A 19,418-nucleotide genomic window follows, 5' to 3' on the forward strand; every position below is an offset into this window, starting at 1 on the left:
ATGGGACGGTTATCTAGAATAGGAGTGAGTATAAGCTTTGACATTCTGAATTTCTGATGTTACACTAAGGTGTGTTAAAGTAGATTATTAAACTATATTTCTTTATTCGGGGTGTAAAGTTTTTTATGTATGCAAATTTTATTTACAATAGTATATTACATTATTTCCTCTTAAACCATTGCATTTGAACACGTATTTGAAACAAGTGTAAACATTAATTATGTAGATCGCTGATTTAGACCAACTAGTTAATTACAATAGAAATGCAAAAGAAAAAAATGATCCAAAATCATTAATACCGGCCCAAATACATACACATGCAATTTTGCACGGGTTTAAAACTAGTATATTGTTTATCAAAAAGGCTTACTCCGATAGAAACAAGAATCGATACAAAATTGGGTAACGATGTGTTTAATTATTTAATTGGTTCACCCGCACGTTGTCTCGAATTTTCAAGTTACTCCCTCTGTCCCGGTCATTTATTGTCCTTTTCTATTTTGGGGTGTCTCAGTCATTTGTTGTCCTTTCTATTTTAAGAATGAACTTGATGAGTAATTTGATCATTCTCATCCACTTTGTTCCACTTGTCATTTGGTTATTGACTTTCTCCTCTTTCTTTGGTCTTTGTGTCAAACCAAATGACAACAATTAACCGGGACGGAGGGATTACATTTTAGACGATTATTAGCCTGAGTTGCTACCGGACCAATTTCATGAGCTCCAATCCAAATTTATACTGTATATAAAATAAACAGAGCAGCTCAAAAAGAAAAACAAAAAGAGCAATCAATATCATGCAATGCAAATATATGAGACATTAGTTTATTAGAATTATATGCTTTGATTGCACAACATTTTTTGACTAACAATACTAACTAACTAAATTAATGAAGTTTGGGATCAAATTGAGTAGTCTCATACACAGGGAGTTCATCCCCAATTAACGAAAGATGATCCAACTCAAACAAATCCGAACTCGAACAACTTAACCCATCATCATAATCATAATTATCTTCCCGTTGACCGCAATTTACGCCGTAATTACCCCCATAATTGCCATCATTAACCTTATCTTTACTACATTCATCATCAGATTTACTACTCAATTTTGTATCCCAACAATAACCACTTAACAAATCCAATGCTACCTTTTCCAGCTTCATATTACTATTACTATTACTATTACTATCATTACGAGTATTATTATCTCGTTCTAACCCATTTAAAATCTTCAATTCTTCGTACCTCTTCGATAATGATCTACCAAAATTCGAGGAGGAAATTCGATCAAACCCGTCTTCGAACACGGGTTTTTGGCCACAAGGACGAGACTCCTCATCCAAAATAACACTTACTGGACAAAATCGGACTGTCCGTTTAATCCCGTCATCTTGGAATTTTTTCTCCTTATTATTACTAAAACAAGACCTTGAGTACGACGTTGGTGTCGTACACGCCGAATACGACGTCGGTTTAATTTTCTCGGATTTCGGGACAATAATGTTGCTACTAATCTTGTCCTTCTTGTTGTTTTTCTTGGAATTCTTCTTGTTGTCGTTGTCTTTAGCAAATAACGAGTTAATAAAACTCGTTAATCTCACCCCAGGAGAAATGGGTTGCTTCAAATTCTTGAGATTAGAGTACATTTTTACTGCCCTCGATCTTGAACTAGATTTTTCATCGAGGTTTTCGATGAATTTGGACTCGATTGGTCGAGTCCTTACTGACTTAGGCATCGGCGGAGGAGCGGCAAAACACGTCATCCGAGGCTTCTGTTGCCTCGGATGCGTGTAATTAATCGGAAACTCTTCCGAAGAAGAAGAAGAGGTCGATGTGGTACCAAAAAACAGTGTATCTTGTACATCAAACTCTTCTAACAAAGTTTTGCAAGATTTTACCTTGGATTTTTTCGATACTTTTTCGGTGACTTTCTTCTCCATCCATTTTTCAACCAAACAAGCTCTTCTTAAGCTTGACATTTTCTCATCTTCTATTTTTTTAGCATCTTTTGTTGCTCTAAAGAAGCTCAAATTTTCATCAAAGTCATTTTTGGGGTTGTTTTTGAGGGATTTATTGATTTTATCTAAGAGAGAAGATGAAAATGTTGGGTTTTTGGAATCATATTCATGACATTTATTATCCCACTTATTATACATTTTTTTATGTTTGTTTTTTCAACTTTACTCTGTAGCAAAATGGATTAGAAAGAAAGAATGAAGAATAAAAAGAGGATGATGTGTGGAATTAATATGTAGTATGTATGTTTTATTGTTTAGTGGAAGAAATAATAGTAATAATGGTATAGTGAAGAAGAAGAACAAAATAATGAGAGAGAGGGAATGAGGGAAGAAAATGAGAGAGTTTGGGAGATAAAAGAGAATAAAGAAGGCTTAGCATGCGCGTGCATGTTGTTGTTTGGGCACAAATGAGGTGTTTTTTGAGAGATGCTAGTATTATTAGTGCCAATTTCTCATTCGTTCATATAAAGAATTCGAGTATGTCTTTCTTAGAACGGTCTTAAGATTAAAAAATAGTCCGTTTAAAAGAAGAATCTATCAAAAAAACCCTGTTTTTGTAAAGGATAACAAGTTTGCACAACTTAGGGCTTGCTTGGAATGGGAGAAATTATTACGGGAGTAATGAGAGTTAAAATAAGAAGAAATGGGAGGAAATTGGTGGTTAGTGGTGGTTGTGGAGGGTGGAAATAATGCATTACTTGAGGGGGAGGGGAGTAACAATTACTCCCTTAATAGACGGACTTTACACTATATTTCCTCATTTCTATCCATTTCTACCTCCAACCCTCATCCCTAGACATGGCAAAAGCAACCCGACCCGATTGACTCGACCCGAAAAAGTTGACCCGAGACCCGAAGTGACCCGAACTACATCACCTGAATGTGACCCGAAAACCCGAATTGACCCGACCCGACCTGAACATGACCCGGGTTTTCTTGACCCGAACTGGCCTGATCCGAAAATGACCCGATCCGAAACCACCAAACCCGAAAATGACCCGACAAAATATAACTCTAATTGAACCGAAAAGATTTGAAATGACAATTTCTCTATTATTCATTGACTCGAAAATGACCCGACCCGAAACAACCCAACCCACTTGACCCGACAACAAACCCGAAACAGACCTAAAACCCGAAATGACCCGTCCCGACCCGAGTTAACCCGAAATCAATGAGAAACCCGAACTGACCCGACCCGTTGACCCGTTTTTGCCAGGTCTACTCATCCCCTCCCTCTATTTTTTAAGTTTATTTTAGGTCTATTACTCTTTTAATAATTACTCTCAAGCAATTTCGATACAATTTTAGTACTAATGTAGGTGTATTGTAATACCTTTATTTTTTTCAATACTAACGGAATATTTGATATACTCGTCCAAAAATGTTAAAAATGGTTTAAAATGGATATGAAAATATAATTAACTCACGAATCACCTTACAAATCGAACTTGTTTCTCTTTTTATAAAAATTATGAGATGGTGTAAATGTTTAATTTTGGTTTTAGCATTATTTTTTTTTGTTGGTGACGAAGGAACTCACAGTCATTACTTTTGATAAGTTCGGGATAAATCATCGAGCATACGTGATAGAATTATGGAATAAATATGAGAGTTCCTTAAATTTTAAACTTAATGTTATGCAGCAATATTAATTTTTCTTATTCTTATTTGCCATAAAATTAAGCCTTCCTTATAACGGGTATATTCGTCACAAGCTTGTGAGTGACGGACTCAGGATTTAATGAATGGGTAACAAAAGAAATAATCTATATATGCATGTAAAGGGATTCAAACTCGGGGCAATTGATGGAAAACCAAAGCTTTTACCATTGAACTACAAACTATTTATTGTATATTTAGCGGAATAATATTTACTTATCTACACTATTCAGCAATAATTAGGGTAGCAAAAATTCGTCTTCTAAACCATTTTTTATGTTTGGGGTAGCGGCCGACACTCCCTGCTATTAGGTGGGTCCTCCCCGTTGTAATAATATTACTCACAAGGTGTCACGGTCCGCTACTTTTGCCGGACCGTGGCGCGCACCCTTGCCCGTCCCAAGGCAAGATGCAAGCACAAGGATCTTCGTACTAGTGAGGGATCGCCCACTAGCACGATGCTCGGGTCTCGGGACGGTGTGTGTCGGGAATCCTAGTCACGATTATCAAGTCCGACACACGAAAGCAATAAAAGTAAGCAATACGATTATTGAAAGCAAGCAACAAGCAACAACAAGCTTTTGGATGAGAAGCGGTTTTTCATTGACTAGCACCTCTCAAAGAGGGAAATTTGATTATTTGGTCTGGTAGCGGATACATTGAATTTACAAGTTTAGTTCCGAATAGCGATATACCTATTTATGGAAACCTATTCTAAAACTACTAAGAAAATACTTACTACAAATGTACAAGGAAAATGAAATTACATAAGCATAAAATAAATCTAAGGGCTCAAGTGTGCGGATCGTCACACTCTCCCCCACCTAATCTGTTGCCGCCCTCGGCAACACAAAAATCTTGAATGGTGCTTCAGATGAGACATCCTCGGTGAGCTCGACCCCCATGCGGTGTTGGGGATTGGCTTGTACAACTCGGCTTGAATGTGCGCTTCGTCCCAAACAATGACTGGTCTCTTCGTCCCCTCAAGGATAGGCTGGAGTTCCTTGACATAGAAGCTGCCGAACGTCATGTTCTCCAAGTTCACCACGTGCTCCTTGTCTCTCGGGAACGCCCACTTTGCCGCTGCTTGAAAAGTGCTCTCTCGGGCTTTCTCAAGTCTTGGCCCCAACGGACCTTCGTCTTGTCTCTCGTCACTTCAAAGACTGCATTCAAGGGAATGTGAGTCCTCCAGACGCCGAATCGATTTCGGCGCGGCCCCCTGATGGTACGAGGCCTTCTCTCTTGGGTCGACCGACCCGCAAACCAGGACGTCGATTCGGACATCGACGCGGCCCCCGATGGTACGAGGCCTTATCTCTTGGGTCGACTGACCCGCAAACCAGGACGTCGATTCCGCACATCGACGCGGCCCCCGATGGTACGAGGCCTATTTCTTTGGGCATCTCTCGCCTCATTGTCTACTCCTCGGTGAGGGGTAGACTCTTCTTTCGTCCCCGTGCCACTTAGCATCGTAGTTAGCCTGGGTCTTGTTCGCCCTCGGCTCCACCGAACCTTTAGGCATTCTCCAAGGTCGCATTCCTTGTTTCGGCATCGGTATCACCCTCATAGCCGAAATTCGATGCTGCCCCTTGTCTTCGTCGCCATCTACCGTATTCACTACGATAGACCTCATTAGTAGCATCGATCCATCACTTGGTTTCAATACTACCAATGCTTTCTGAAAGAACTGCATCCCGAGTACTAACTTGAAGTCATCCAAATGAACGGTGGTGAAGTCGAGCTCCCCCGCCCACTCACCCACTTGGACCGCGACCTTCTTAGCCACTCCTTGGACGCGTCTCATTTTCCCATTGACCGCTTCAGGCAGCAGTGCGTTTAGCATCCCGCAGAACTAGCCCCAACCGATCCGCTTCCTCTTTCGTAACAAAGTTATGGGAGGCGCCCGAGTCGATCAAGGCTCGTGCTTGCTTCCCATTCACCATCAAGTCCACGTACATGAGCCCGTTGGATTTCTTGGCGGAGGAATCTTCGTATTTCCCCATCGCGCTGATCCGTTGGAGTGAGCCCATCCGTGGTTGGTCTTCACCATCACTCGAGTCTTCGTTACACTCTTGGTGATAGTCGGCCAACGCCCCATCAAGACGTTCTTGAGCCCCTTTCGGCATCTCCTTGAACATGGCATTGAACTCCGCTTTGCTCGGGCAATCGGCCATCTTGTGAGGACCCTTGCACACAAAACACGCGAACGGTCTCTTCGTCGTGGAAGCAGTAGAGTTTCCCGCCTTCGAAGACGAGCTTGAGGGCGAGTTTGTAGGGCTCGCCGATTGGGCTTGACTTCCTTGCGAACGGAACCGACTATTCCCAACTGAAATGCCACTATTTTGTGGCCTTTGTCCATTGTACCCACTTTGTGACGCACCCATATTCCCCGTTGGTGCCACAACTCTTGGTGCCTCTCGCTCTCCGTGAAAGTCGAGTAGGCGCTCCGCAGCCGATATGGCCGAAGACAGAGTCTTGGGATTCTGCCTCATGACCTCTTGTTGTGCCCACCTCTTCAACCCGTCAATGAATTCGAATGTCCTATCCGTCTCGGACATTTCGGTAATCTCGAGCATGCATGCAGAGAATTCCCTCACATATTCTCGGATTGATTTGGTGTGCTTGATTTCCTTCAACTTCTTCCGAGCAACAAACTCCGTGTTCTCGGGGTAGAAGTGATCCTTCAAGATCTTCTTGAAGTCGGCCCACGATGTCACCGTAATCGTGCCCGCATCGATTTCCTTGTACCTAGCCCTCCACCACATCTTGGCATCGTCGACTAGATACATGCTTGCAGTGACAACTTCCGCGTCTTCGTCGAGCCCACTTACTCGGAAGTATTGCTCCATATCGAAGATAAAGTTATCGACCGCTTTCGAATCCCTCGCCCCATCGTAGGCACGAGGTGGAGGTGCCTTCACCTTATGGCTCCCCACAGATTTCCCGTCATTGGCCACCGCTTTCACGAGCGTGGCGCAAGTGTTCTCTAACATCTCGACTTTTCGATGCAGATGATTGATCTCTTCCTCCCGATCGTCGGGGATCGCACCACTGATCACTTGGATGCGGGTGTCCATCCCGTCCACCTTCGTCTCAAGGTCACAAACCGTCTTTTGCAACTCCTCGAGGCTCGCGGCCATCCGCATAACGATGCTCTCGAGTTTGGGAAGCTTGACGTCGATTGTGTCCATTAAGGCATCCACTCGGTCCTCGATTGTTTCGCCCATTTTCTCGATCTCGATGAACAAATGCGGCTTGCAGAAACCCGTCCGAAGACCGGGCTCTGATACCAAATGTCACGGTCCGCTACTTTTGCCGGACCGTGGCGCGCACCCTTGCCCGTCCCAAGGCAAGATGCAAGCACAAGGATCTTCGTACTAGTGAGGGATCGCCCACTAGCACGATGCTCGGGTCTCGGGACGGTGTGTGTCGGGAATCCTAGTCACGATTATCAAGTCCGACACACGAAAGCAATAAAAGTAAGCAATACGATTATTGAAAGCAAGCAACAAGCAACAACAAGCTTTTGGATGAGAAGCGGTTTTTCATTGACTAGCACCTCTCAAAGAGGGAAATTTGATTATTTGGTCCTGGTAGCAGGATACATTGAATTTACAAGTTTAGTTCAGAATAGCGATATACCTATTTATGGAAACCTATTCTAAAACTACTAAGAAAATACTTACTACAAATGTACAAGGAAAATGAAATTACATAAGCATAAAATAAATCTAAGGGCTCAAGTGTGCGGATCGTCACACAAGGGTACATAAGACAACAATCGTAGTATCCGGGGAGTTACATGGAGTATTTATCTTTATCTATCAATCTATATGAATTTTATTTAACTTGTCACAAGCTTGTCCGTTGTAGAATAATTTACATAACGAAGTGTAAATCAAAGTGGGGAGTGGAATGTAACAAAAATGCTACTCTCTTCTATTTCATAAGTTGTTCTCTTTTTAATAAAATACTATTTATATATATTGAAAAAAGTGGAACAACATATAAAATAGGAGGTAGTATTTTTTTTACTCAGTATCAATCGGACAGTGTTTTTGTGTTTTTTACACAAGTTGAATAAGAAAAACAAAAGTGAGGAAATGGAAAAATGATTAAATCTTTGGTTGGTTTCTTTTTCCACGGAATGAACACGACGTGCCAAGATGTGACGGCTCTACTTTTTTTAAGCATTAATTCGAAATTTGGGTTTGTGGCAAAAAGCCGTTGATTGTGTTTGATATTCCTATGTTGGTGTATAACTGTGCATACAAACAACTGTTGATACTCTTAATAGACCTGCCAAACAGGTTCACTGTATGTATAGGGATTGGGTCGGGTGAGTTTGGGTAAGATTTTTTCCGTTTTACAAAAATTCGAGTTGAATTGGGTTATTTTGGTTTCAGGTTATTTTTGGGTAGATTATTAAGTACTTCGTATTTGGGATAACCATCAATATTCTCTAAAACTAATAAGTTAACATAAAATGTAGACCGATCTTAGGCTATATTTGGCAAAATTACCTGAAAAGGTAGCCGAAAACTAAAAAGTTAATCGAAACTCCGAAAAGAATCGATAAGGTAGTAAAATTAGGAACTCATAAGGTAACTGATTATATAAAAATGTGTTTGGCAAACTAACTGAAAAGGTAGCTGATTTTGGTAAAATGACGTAAAAGAATATGAAAATTATTTAATATTATAGAATAAATGGGTACAAAATGGAAAATAAGTCATTTCAGGTACCTGATTTCTCAAATGCTACCTGAGGTAGCATTTCATTTCAGGTACCTTATTTGACCAAATAAGCTACTTGCAAAAAAACCAGGTACCTTATTTCTCAAATTTAGGTCAAAAAAACCAGGTACCTTATTTCTCAAATTTTGGTCAAATAAGCTACCTGAAGTGTCGTGCCAAACGAAGCCTTAAACTCTAGACATGGCAAAATTGACCATGTTCGAATGATCCACCTGAATAACCCGACCCGTACTCAATCCAAACTGAGGCCCCAAGCTTATCCGTGACCCAAATTGCCCCAAACTAGGCAAAATCTCATTGAAGACGGCACGTATCCGTCACTTTAGAGTGACGAATACCATTTTCTCTCACAAATGACTCAAATAGAGGAGAGAGGGAAGCACATGGGAGTGCCCCCACCTTGTCCCCCTATCCGTTTTGTGAGTGACATTACCCGTCACTTGCTCCGACCCGTCTTCCGCAAGACTAACTGCCCAAACTATTATAATTGGCTCAAATGTTAATTTTTGCAAACCCGAAAATGACCAAATAGAACAAGCTCGTATCAAATAACGATCCGGCCTAGATTCCTACAAATCCGAAAAGACATGTCCGAACTGACTAACCCGCACCTAAACCGATTGATCCGTTTCTCTAAAGCATCCTAGAGAAACGACTCCTCAACATATGTGTGCAACACATTTATGCCTTGATTCAGAACAATGTCTCGTCTATATCACAAACTATTAATTCGTACTCAGCTCGAATACGAACTAAATCAAGTGGTAAAAAAAAAAATAGTAATCCATTTGCCAAAATGCTAAGCCAAATTATAAACCTAAAGGCCATTAGATGGGAAAATTATAGTTGGAAATTTGGAATTTGTGTGTCAACATGCTTGCGTATCTTTTTTTCTGACAATACCCACTTGAGATGTCGGATTAGTGTCGCCTCTCCAGAATTTGTCTCTTTATACAATCCAATTGGGCTTTCACCGTCTCACGTGCTATCCATTCTTCATTATTCAACACCTGGTTCTTCAGTAAGACGTCTTACATTAATATAAGGAACCACTCATTTGCTATTAATAAAGACAAACTCACGGTTGATATTCGTTATAAGCTTATGACGGGTTAAATAAACCTACATAGAAGAATAAAAACAAGTTATTTGTGAATCTCTATGCATTCTATTTTTGTCTTATCTACCCATCTGAGTGATATTTGACCCGTCACAAACTTGTGACGGATATAGTGTAACCTATTGATAAATGGGCGTCCTTTTATAATAATAAGACTATCTTACAACACAAAATCTCATTGAAGACGGCACGTATCCGTCGACGGATACGTGCCGTCTTCAATGAGATTTTGTGAGAAATGACCCAAATAGAGGAGAGAGGAAAGCACATGGAGGTGCCCCCACCTTCTCCCCATATCCGTTTTATGAGTGATATTACCCGTTACTTGCTCCGACCCGTCTTCAGAAGACTAACTGATCTTACAATGTAATACTGTTTACCCAATAATTACTGAATTACCCAAGGTGAGCTAGTGAGCTACAATCAGGCCCGTCTAGCCCATAGCGCTCTATGGGCACTTGCACCGGGCCTCAAGATTTTGGGGCCCAAATATTGCCATGACCCATATAATTTAAAAAAAAAAAAATTAAAAGCAATAAATTATGTAGGAAGGACGTATACTTGTGACTAATTTCTCTTCCCCAAAAAGCCTAAATATGGGAGTAATTGATTCTTTCCCAAAAAAAAAATTAAATCTCCTTTTTAATCTTCCCATAAAGTTATTTAACCTTCTTTTATAATCTTTAAATAAAATTATTCCAAATCACTCCTCACAAACCATTGCAAGTTCGAGAGAATAGAATCAAAAGTTTGCAATATAGTCGTTTTCAATTTGTCTATAAAAATCCGAGATTTACAATCGAAATAGGTATATTTCTTCTTATTTCTAATGAATTCTATTATGTATGATAATGTCTATTTCTTGTGAATCTTGTCTTTATTTTCCTTTCATATTATTGTCTTATGGTTTATTTGTTTCATGTTCAATATTATTCTAAAATTTAATGCATTTGCAGTATTAGAGGAAGGACAAAGAGTCAGAAATCAGAGAACTTGTTTTATCGATTGTTAATTCACACACCGTCGTGACGACAGTTCTTTGAATTTGCTTAAAAAAAACTACACGAAAGAATCGTTTTTCAAATAATTGTAGTTTGCATTGATATTTTATGTAAAGTTATTTGATTTTTTAAAATTTGAGGCCTCATATTCTTTTTTGCACCGGGCCTCCACTTTTCTCGAGACGGCCCTGGCTACAATGTATGCACTATGCAATATTTAGTACACCTTATTACAATTTTCTAGTGCATCCCTCAAGTTTTTCACCCCTAGCTGAAAACCCGGTTCTGCCAACGGCCTCATAGATAACTCCTTTCGGGAGATCCATCTTTAATTTGGTTATAGTAAGACGTGATCAAGATCCAAAGCTCACCATGGCAAACAACCGAACCAAACCCCATGCAGTTCAAAGATAACCTGGTCTATTAACGAACCAAAATGACAAGCCAAATACCAAGTCTACATACACAATTACAAGATAATAGCAATGTACTAGTTTTATTCTCGTGCAGAAATTGCAGGGTCTACATTGATAAAATTTGTTGAATATATATTTTATTGTCAGAAAATTCACGATTAGGTATTTATATTATGACATTTAAAATTTTTGATTATAAGTCATATTTTTAATTTCAGAGAATGTAAAAATTGGTAAACGAAATGTGTCGTAGACTATTTTTAACCCGTATTCTAACTATTATTCGACCCCTATTCACTTTTACCCGTATTTTATCCTGACGTGGTTAATCTGTTTAACGTAATCTAAATTAACCCGACTTGCATAATCCAAATGCAACCATAATGAATTGATTAAGCTCGTTTACAGGCGACTTGATGTGAATCAATATAAAAAAACAATACCAGAAATAACCATATAATAATACACGTGGAATCCAAATTGTTCGATGTAGCCCGAGTATCGCCGTTTTAAGATTACTGGGTCAAGTAATAAGAATCGGTCAAAGTAAAAAGATTTAGATTTGTCTTATATGCTAAAATGAGATGGGTACTTACCCGTTTAATGTTAAAGCGGGATACTTTTATTTTAAGGGACTCCAACTGGAGACAAACCTAACACCATACATAAAATACAAATTGCATGAATATGGTTCAAACAGTAATTTTATATTACTTAGAATAGATTAAAAGTAATGTTAATTAATACTCCCTTCTATTCAAGGTTGATGGGGCATATTCTACACCCGCTGACCGAGTCAACATATTGAGCAAGGTCAAAGATATCCACAGCAAGTCAACGTATTAGACAGCCTAACCGACGCAGCCTGTCGGCCTGTCACTTGGGTCTCGGCTGGGCAACTAGCCGGTAGGGGAGGCATATCCGCGTACTCACATCCAGGCCCCTCCGGCATAGAGTCAACAGGACCACCGCCCCCGCCATGGGTCCCTCGGCCGAGGGTAGAATAGTCTTTCCACCTGCTAGCCACTTGGCCACTACGTGACAAAAGGTGAAAGTCTATAAATACTCCTCAATCCTCATTGAGAAAACGATCCACAATTCATCCTAAAACTCACTATTAATCTGGTATAAACTCCCTTATCTCTCTACAATATACTTTGCCAAGTAACACACAACTTAATCTCTTTAAGTTTACTGACTTGACCGTCGGAGTGAGTACGCTCGGTACAAAGCCGAGCCCTCAGTTTGTTCATCTTTAACAGGAAAGAGCGAAAGGAAGAGACAAGCAAAGACATCATTCTACAAGCTTACGTGGTCACAAATCCTGCTCCGGAATTACACCCGGAACAATTGGCGCCGTCTATGGGAAACCATACTAAAAGCTGGTCACCTACCTTACAAAAAAAAAACAACCAAAAACCATTCAAAGAGCTGAGAGGATGTCAAAACAACAAGAAGTAATTGTGAGTGACGAAACCGCATTCTACCAGGATGACGCGTTCCCTAATTCTGAGATCGGGCAGTCCCCCACCGGCCGAGTCATTGAGCCGGTGAAGTACGGGATGCCAAGAGAGCCAGAAACACCGATGCCGACCGGCCAAGTCACTGTCATGAGACATGTGGTCGATGCGGCCAAATTGAAGCTATTCCTGGACCTGATGGGTGGTACGCCGGTTACTCCTGTCACGGCGACAGGGGCGGCAGCGCCTCCACAGGTGACCAGGGCCCACAAAGTAACTCCGAACAACTTGACCGGTGTAATACAAGGAGCTGGGTATGCAAGGACACCGGCGGAGCCCGTGGTGCCAGTGGCAGACCAAAGTCCTTCCCCCACTCGTGGGAGGACAGCGTCGCCGCGGCAACAACGAGGCCACCCCCGAAGAAATGAAGAAAGAAGTCCGACTCTCCAAAGTCGGACAACAAGAAGCCCTTCCCGCCACGGGGAGAGACGCCGGACTAAGGTTGCGAGGAGCCGATCGCCGCGTGTCATTCGACACGTGGTCAGACAACCCCTCAGTGCCTATGTCCTCGAAGTCCCGGTGCCGACCAAGCTGAAGCTGCCGCCCCTATCATACAAAGGGGATAGCGACCCAACCGACCATGCTGAGGCTTTCGAGTCGTACATGTCGGTATGGGAGCAACCCGATGAGGTGTGGTGCCGAGTCTTCCCAACGACCCTCCACGGCATGGCTCAGAGTTGGTACAAAGGGCTACCTAACGGTTCGGTATACTGCTATGCCGACCTAAGAGACAACTTCATAGCCCAGTACGCCTGCAACAGGAGAAGGGTCGTGGAAACCTCAGATCTCTTGACTATCCGACAGGGGGAGGACGAGTCCCTCCGGAGCTACGTCAAGAGATTCGACGCTAAGGTTCAGCAAATCCGTGAGCTGAACACCGAGCTGGCGGCCTTCGCACTGATGAAGGGCCTGCCGAAAGGCGAGTTCAAAAATGAGCTCATCAAGTGCGAGGACCTCAACCTCGACACCGCCAGAAAGATGGCCGATCGAGCCGTAAAGGTGGAGGACTATCACAAGACCTGGGTAGGCCACAGCGAAGCTGGGCACCCGGAGAGGAGGAGCCGCCGGGACAACGTAGATGAAGGACGCCGTGACATGAATAGGTCACGGCCTGAAAGATTTAACAGGAAACAGAACTCGGCGGGCGCCGGAGGGAGTTCGGGACCATACACCCAGAAGCGGTACAGCGGTCTCACCCCCTTGGTCAAATCACCGGCAGAGGTCTTTGCCCTAAGTAAGAATGAAGGGCAGAAGTGGGCCAGGCCCCCCAAGGCGAGGGGGGACGGCGACACTAACCAATTTTGTGACTACCACGGCCAAACCGGCCATAAGACCGACAACTGTCGGCATTTGAAGAACGCCATCGAGGAGCTAATCCGAAAAGGGGCCCTCGGCAAGTATGTAGATAGAGGCCCGGAAACAAGCTCCGACGGGGCGAACAAAAAATCAGTATTCCAGAGGATGGGAGTGATCCAGGTTGTAACCGGAGGAAACGAGAACGGTGGGTCAGCTAATGGGCACAAACGACATCTGAATGAGCTATACCAACCCATCAACTTTGTGCCCAAAACAGCGATCCCCGCTTCCACCGTCCCCGATATAACCATCGGAAAGAAGGACTACGAAGGAGTCATCGCTCCGCACAGCGACCCGCTCGTAGTCCACTTAGACATAGCCAACCACTTGGTCAAAAGGTGCCTGATTGACACAGGCGCCTACACAAACATCATGTCCAGGGAGTGCTTTTTCAATCTCGGTCTGAAGATTGAAGACCTGAGCCCCTGCACTAACCCGCCGTCTGACTTCTCCTCCGGGGCCGCCTGGTACCCACAGGGTCAATCGGGATCACGGTGATGTTTGGCCAAGCCGATGCGGCCAAGAATGTTTTATCTGAGTTCGTGGTCATTGATGGTTCGTCTGCCTACAATGTCCTCATAGGCCGAGTCACTTTGAGCGAGGCCGATGCAGTGATGTCCATCCGGGCCCTGACATTGATGTATGTCTCGGACCGGGGGGAAGCGCAAAAGCTCGTCTCAAAGGACGAAAGAGACGAAATAGTCAATGTCCAAGTATCTGCCAGGGGGTGCAACATGCAATCCCTCAAAGTGGCAAAAAAAATCAGAGAAAAAGAAGAGCCCATCCTTACAACAGGAGGGTGATCCGATGAGCACCAACAACGTCGGCATGGTCGAAGGAGCCCAGACCGAGGAAGTGGAAATTGACCCAGGGCGCACCGTAACTGTCGGTGTCGGCCTGGAGCCAAAATTCAGAGCTGATCTCTTAGACCTGCTGAGGAAGAACAAAGACGTCTTCGCGTACTCAGCCGCCGAGATGCCAGGCATGAGCCGGGAGGTGATCGTTCACAAGCTGAACGTACTCTCCATCGCTCGCCCTGTCAAGCAGAAGATGAGGAACTCCTCGGCCGAAAAGGATGAGGCCATCAAGGCCGAGGTAGACAAACTATTAGAGGCGGGCTTTATCATGCCTTGTACTTACCCTGAGTGGCTAGCAAATGTTGTAATGGTAAAGAAGTCATCAGGGGGGTGGAGGATGTGTGTTGATTTCACAAATATTAATAAAGCATGCCCCAAAGATTGTTACCCCTTGCCTCGAATAGATAGTTTAATTGACGCAACGGCAGGCTACACTATGCTGAGCCTGCTAGACGCCTTCTCAGGGTACCATCTGGTATTCATGGCCGAGGAAAACATGCCTAAGTGCGCATTCATCACCATACACGACACATACATGTATAAAATGATGCCGTTCGGTTTGAAAAACGCTGGCGCAACTTACACTAGGTTGGTGGACAAAGTGTTTCAAGATCAAAAAGGGCGAAACATCGAGGCTTACGTCGACCATGCTATTGTAAAAAGCTAGTCTGACAGCGAGCACTTGGCCGATTTGAGCGAAACATTTTGTTCACTAAGGAAATATAAGATGAAGCTTAACCCAATGAAATGCAACTTCGGTGTCCGGGCCGGCAAGTTCCTCGGCGTACTTGTCAGCGCCAGGGGAATTGATGCCAATCCAGAGAAGATCAAAGCAATATTAGACCTGCCGGAGCCGAGGAATCGAAAAGAGGTTATGATGCTGACCGGGAGGATGGCGGCTCTCGCCCGCTTCATCTCTCGGTCGGCCGACAAGAGCACCCCATTCTTTAAAGTGTTGAAGGGGAATAAAGACTTTTGCTGGGGGGAGGAACAAAGTGCGGCTTTCAAACAACTGAAAGCCCACCTACTAACTCTCCCGACCCTGTCCAGCCGACGGGGAGACGCTATACCTATATTTAGCGATTACCTCGGCCACGGTCGGTCTTGTAATTGTCGAGGAAGAAAATAAGCGAACACCCAATCTACTTTATCGATCATACACAACGCCCGCCGAAAGAAATTACCCACTGATTGAAAAAGTGGCCTTCGCCGTCGTCGTTGCCGCAAGGAAGTTAAAACCCTACTTCGACGCACATCCCGTGACGGTCTTAACCGACCAGCCATTGGAGAAAGCCTTAGAAAAATTCGAAAAATCCGGCCGACTTATCAAATGGGCAGTGGAGCTATCCGGCTTCGGCATTCGATAAGCCGAGGCCTTCGATAAAGGGGCGGCGCTTGCGACTTCCCCCGGCCGAGTGCACTTACCAATAAGAATCACATCCCGGTGTGTGGGAAGTATACACCGACGGGTCCTCCACGGCAAACAGCTCAGGAGCCGGCATCCTTATCATCACCCTAACGGGACGAGTTTGAGTACGCCTTGAAGTTCACCTTCTCGGCCTCAAAAACGAATCCGAATATGAGGCGATGATAATCGGAGTCGAGTTAGCCGTAGCTGCCGGGCGGAGCATGTTGTGGTGAAAACAGATTCACTCTTAGTCACTAATCAAATCAGAGGAGAGTATGAGGCTCGAGACGACGGGATGGTGAGATACCTGGAAAGGGTAAAAACCGACACTACAAAATTGAAATCTTTCCAAATACAGTGCACATCCCCAGGTCTGAGAACAACCGAGCCGACGCTCTCTCAAAACTTGCCAGTTCAAGCATCAAGAATGTCGGTCGAACCGTCTTTGGTGGATATCGGGAATGCTAAAAGCATCACTGAGACCGTCGGCATGGTGGGCGACATCGAAGCCGAGACGACGTGGATGACTCCGATAATGAAATACAAACTAACAAAAGAGTTACCGGAGGACCGCAGTCTCTCTCAGAAGATAAAGAGGATCGCCGCAAGGTACTTGGTGTTCGAAGGAGAACTATACAAAAGGTCCGTGATAAGACCACTTTTGAAATGTGTCGGCCCGTAAACGCGGAGCTCATCTTGTGAGAGATTCACGAAGGCATCTGTGGACATCACATGGGGGCAAGAACGCTAGCCCACAAAGCTCTCCGAGCCGGCTACTTCTGGCATACCATGCTTGAGGATTCCAGAGCTAAGACCAAGAAGTGCAAGAATTGTCAGATGCATGCTCCGGTGATACACGCACCTTCCCGAGACTTGCAACCGTACTCGGCCCCTACCATTTGCACGGTGGGGGATGGATTTATTAGGGCCATTTCCGACGGCCTCCGGAGGAAGGAAGTACCTAATCGTCGCCGTTGACTACTTCACCAAATGGGTCGAGGTCGTCGCGGTACTCGCCAAGACCACGGCGGCCGTAAGAAAGGTGATTTGGGAGAACGTCATAACTCGATTTGGGTTGCCCCAAGTCATGGTATTTGACCACGGCCGAGAGTTTTGGAGTGACATGGTAATGAACTGGTTGGAGGAGCTCGGTATCAAATTTGCATACTCCTCCGTCTGCCACCCTCAGAGCAACGGGCAGGCGGAAGCAGCTAATAAAACAATCCTAAACGGGCTGAAAAAGAAGGTTGAAGATCTAAAGGGAAGGTGGGCTGATGAACTACCCGGCGTCCTGTAGTCCCTTAGAACCACGGAGAAAGAAGCAACGGGTGCATCCATTCCACCTTGTCTATGGGTCCGAGGCCGTCCCGCGAATTGAAGCGGCGGTGCCGACATTCAGAACGCAAACCTTTGACCCAGTCGAAAATGAGGAAGGCCTGAGAGCCTCCCTAGACCTGGTCGAAGAAAGTCGAGACACGGCACGGCTAAACTTGGCAGTATACCAAAACCGGATGAGAAGAGCATACAACTGTAGGGTCCACAAAAGGGACTTAAGAGTAGGAGATCTAGTCCTAAGAAAGTCGGCCGCAACCAACAAAGGAAACATCCATGGTAAAATGACGGCCAAGTGGGAAGGACCCTACAAGGTGGTTGAAGAAATGAGGCCGGGGACATACCTGAGGACATGGAGGGTGTTCCTCTAATGAGCCATTGGAACACAGACAACCTAAGGAAATACTTCGTATAGCGGCGGAGGTGTCCGAGACCATTGTGGGCACCCCAACGCTTGATTATACCTTATGAAGAGTGATCCAAATTTTTCCATCAAGATGCTTGTCCCCTCCGTAGTCGTACCAAGGTAGATGCCGCGGCCAAAGCCGGGCAATCACCGCAATGCCAGTTGATACTCGCGAAAGCGACCAATATGCTTAGTAGACGCCATGGCAGTCACTACAAATGCAGTTGATACTCGCGAAAGCGACCAACATGCTTAGGAACGTATAAGTACAGTTGAGAAACGCAAATCTGACCGCCTCGGCCAATCCGGGAGTGGCAGAGGAAGCGATCAATATGTCTACAGATACGAACGCTGTCGAGCCGTAACCTCGATTGCCTCGGCCAAAGCCGGGAGTGACGGGGACACAACGACCGATACGCTAACATCTTCACAACGGCGGTTGGGAAGCGCAAATCCGACCGCTCCGGCTAAGACCGGGAGTGGAGGAGGAAGCGACCGACATGCCAACATGTTTAAAAACGTTTAAGTACAATTGAGATGGGCCTTCTAACTGCCTCGGCCAAGCCGAAAGTAAAAACGAAAAAGCACTCAATATGTTGAAACGTAAGAAGACAACTTAATGGAGGCAAAATAAACAAACTTTATTGAAAAATGTTTACAGGTGAGGCAAAATAAAGTCGACGGCCGTCCCCATAGGGATAGCCTAAACACAACCTACCAAAGTTTAACAAAAACTAAAGGTACAACAAAAGGTTACAGACGCAAGACTTGAAAGCGCCAAAAGGATGACAGGGAGGAAAGGCTCAATAGTTGGCCCCGAACAGTGAAGGCGTCGAAGGGCGGGTGAATCTGGTGACGACCGCCCGTCTCCCTATACTTGTTTCTGCTCGCCACCGGCAGCAGTAGTAGCATCACCATCAGTGGGAGGCCCAGAAGCCGATTTGGCAGCTTCACCTGCCTTTGCCCTCTCAGCTTCCTCCCTGGCCGCCTTCACCTTAGCATCCCGGGCCGCCTTCTCCGCAGCCTCCTCAGCGGCCTTCGCCGCCTTTGCCTTCTCCGCCGCCTTTGCCTCCGCAGCAGCCGCCTTCTCATCAAGAAGCCGGTCAAAATCTTTCCACGGGAAGAAGCTTTCAGGAAGGAGCTCTTTAATTACATCCCTGGTAGCATCTTCGGCCTGGTCCCGGTACTGGTCACACATGTCAGGGATGATGACATTTTTCAGCGTCTCAATGTCCTTCTCCCTCTGAAGAAGGATAGCCTTGGTGTTATTATGCTCCTTCGCCTCAACCGAATGCAGAGTCTTCCACCTCTCCTTCTGCCGAACCACGGCGTTATAGCCGCCCTCAAATTTGTCCCGCTCCTCCCGCAGTTTAGCGGCATCAGCCAATGCAGCCTCAACCTTGGCCCTCTCGGCTAGGACCGCCTTCTCAGCATCCTCCCTAAGCTTTCGCTCAGCGAGGAAATCATTTTTGGCGGCCTGGAAGTCCTCCTTCGACCTCTCGGCCTCCTTCTTAGCGGCGGCAAGATCGAGACTAAGTCGTTCAAGCGTGTTGCCATCTCGA

General features: G+C 44.7%; 1 protein-coding gene across 1 annotated transcript; it reads right to left on the reverse strand.

Moving 5' to 3' along the window:
* Positions 1 to 771: 771 nt before the first annotated feature.
* On the reverse strand, positions 772 to 2,259 carry LOC141612059 (protein BIG GRAIN 1-like B). The gene has a single exon (XM_074430759.1). It carries the CDS (start codon positions 2,157 to 2,159, stop codon positions 888 to 890), a length of 1,272 nt encoding a protein of 423 aa, XP_074286860.1. The 5' UTR covers positions 2,160 to 2,259; the 3' UTR covers positions 772 to 887.
* Positions 2,260 to 19,418: the final 17,159 nt, after the last annotated feature.

Source organism: Silene latifolia, chromosome 11, assembly GCF_048544455.1.
Source record: "Silene latifolia isolate original U9 population chromosome 11, ASM4854445v1, whole genome shotgun sequence".
Classification (NCBI taxonomy): Eukaryota; Viridiplantae; Streptophyta; class Magnoliopsida; order Caryophyllales; family Caryophyllaceae; genus Silene; species Silene latifolia.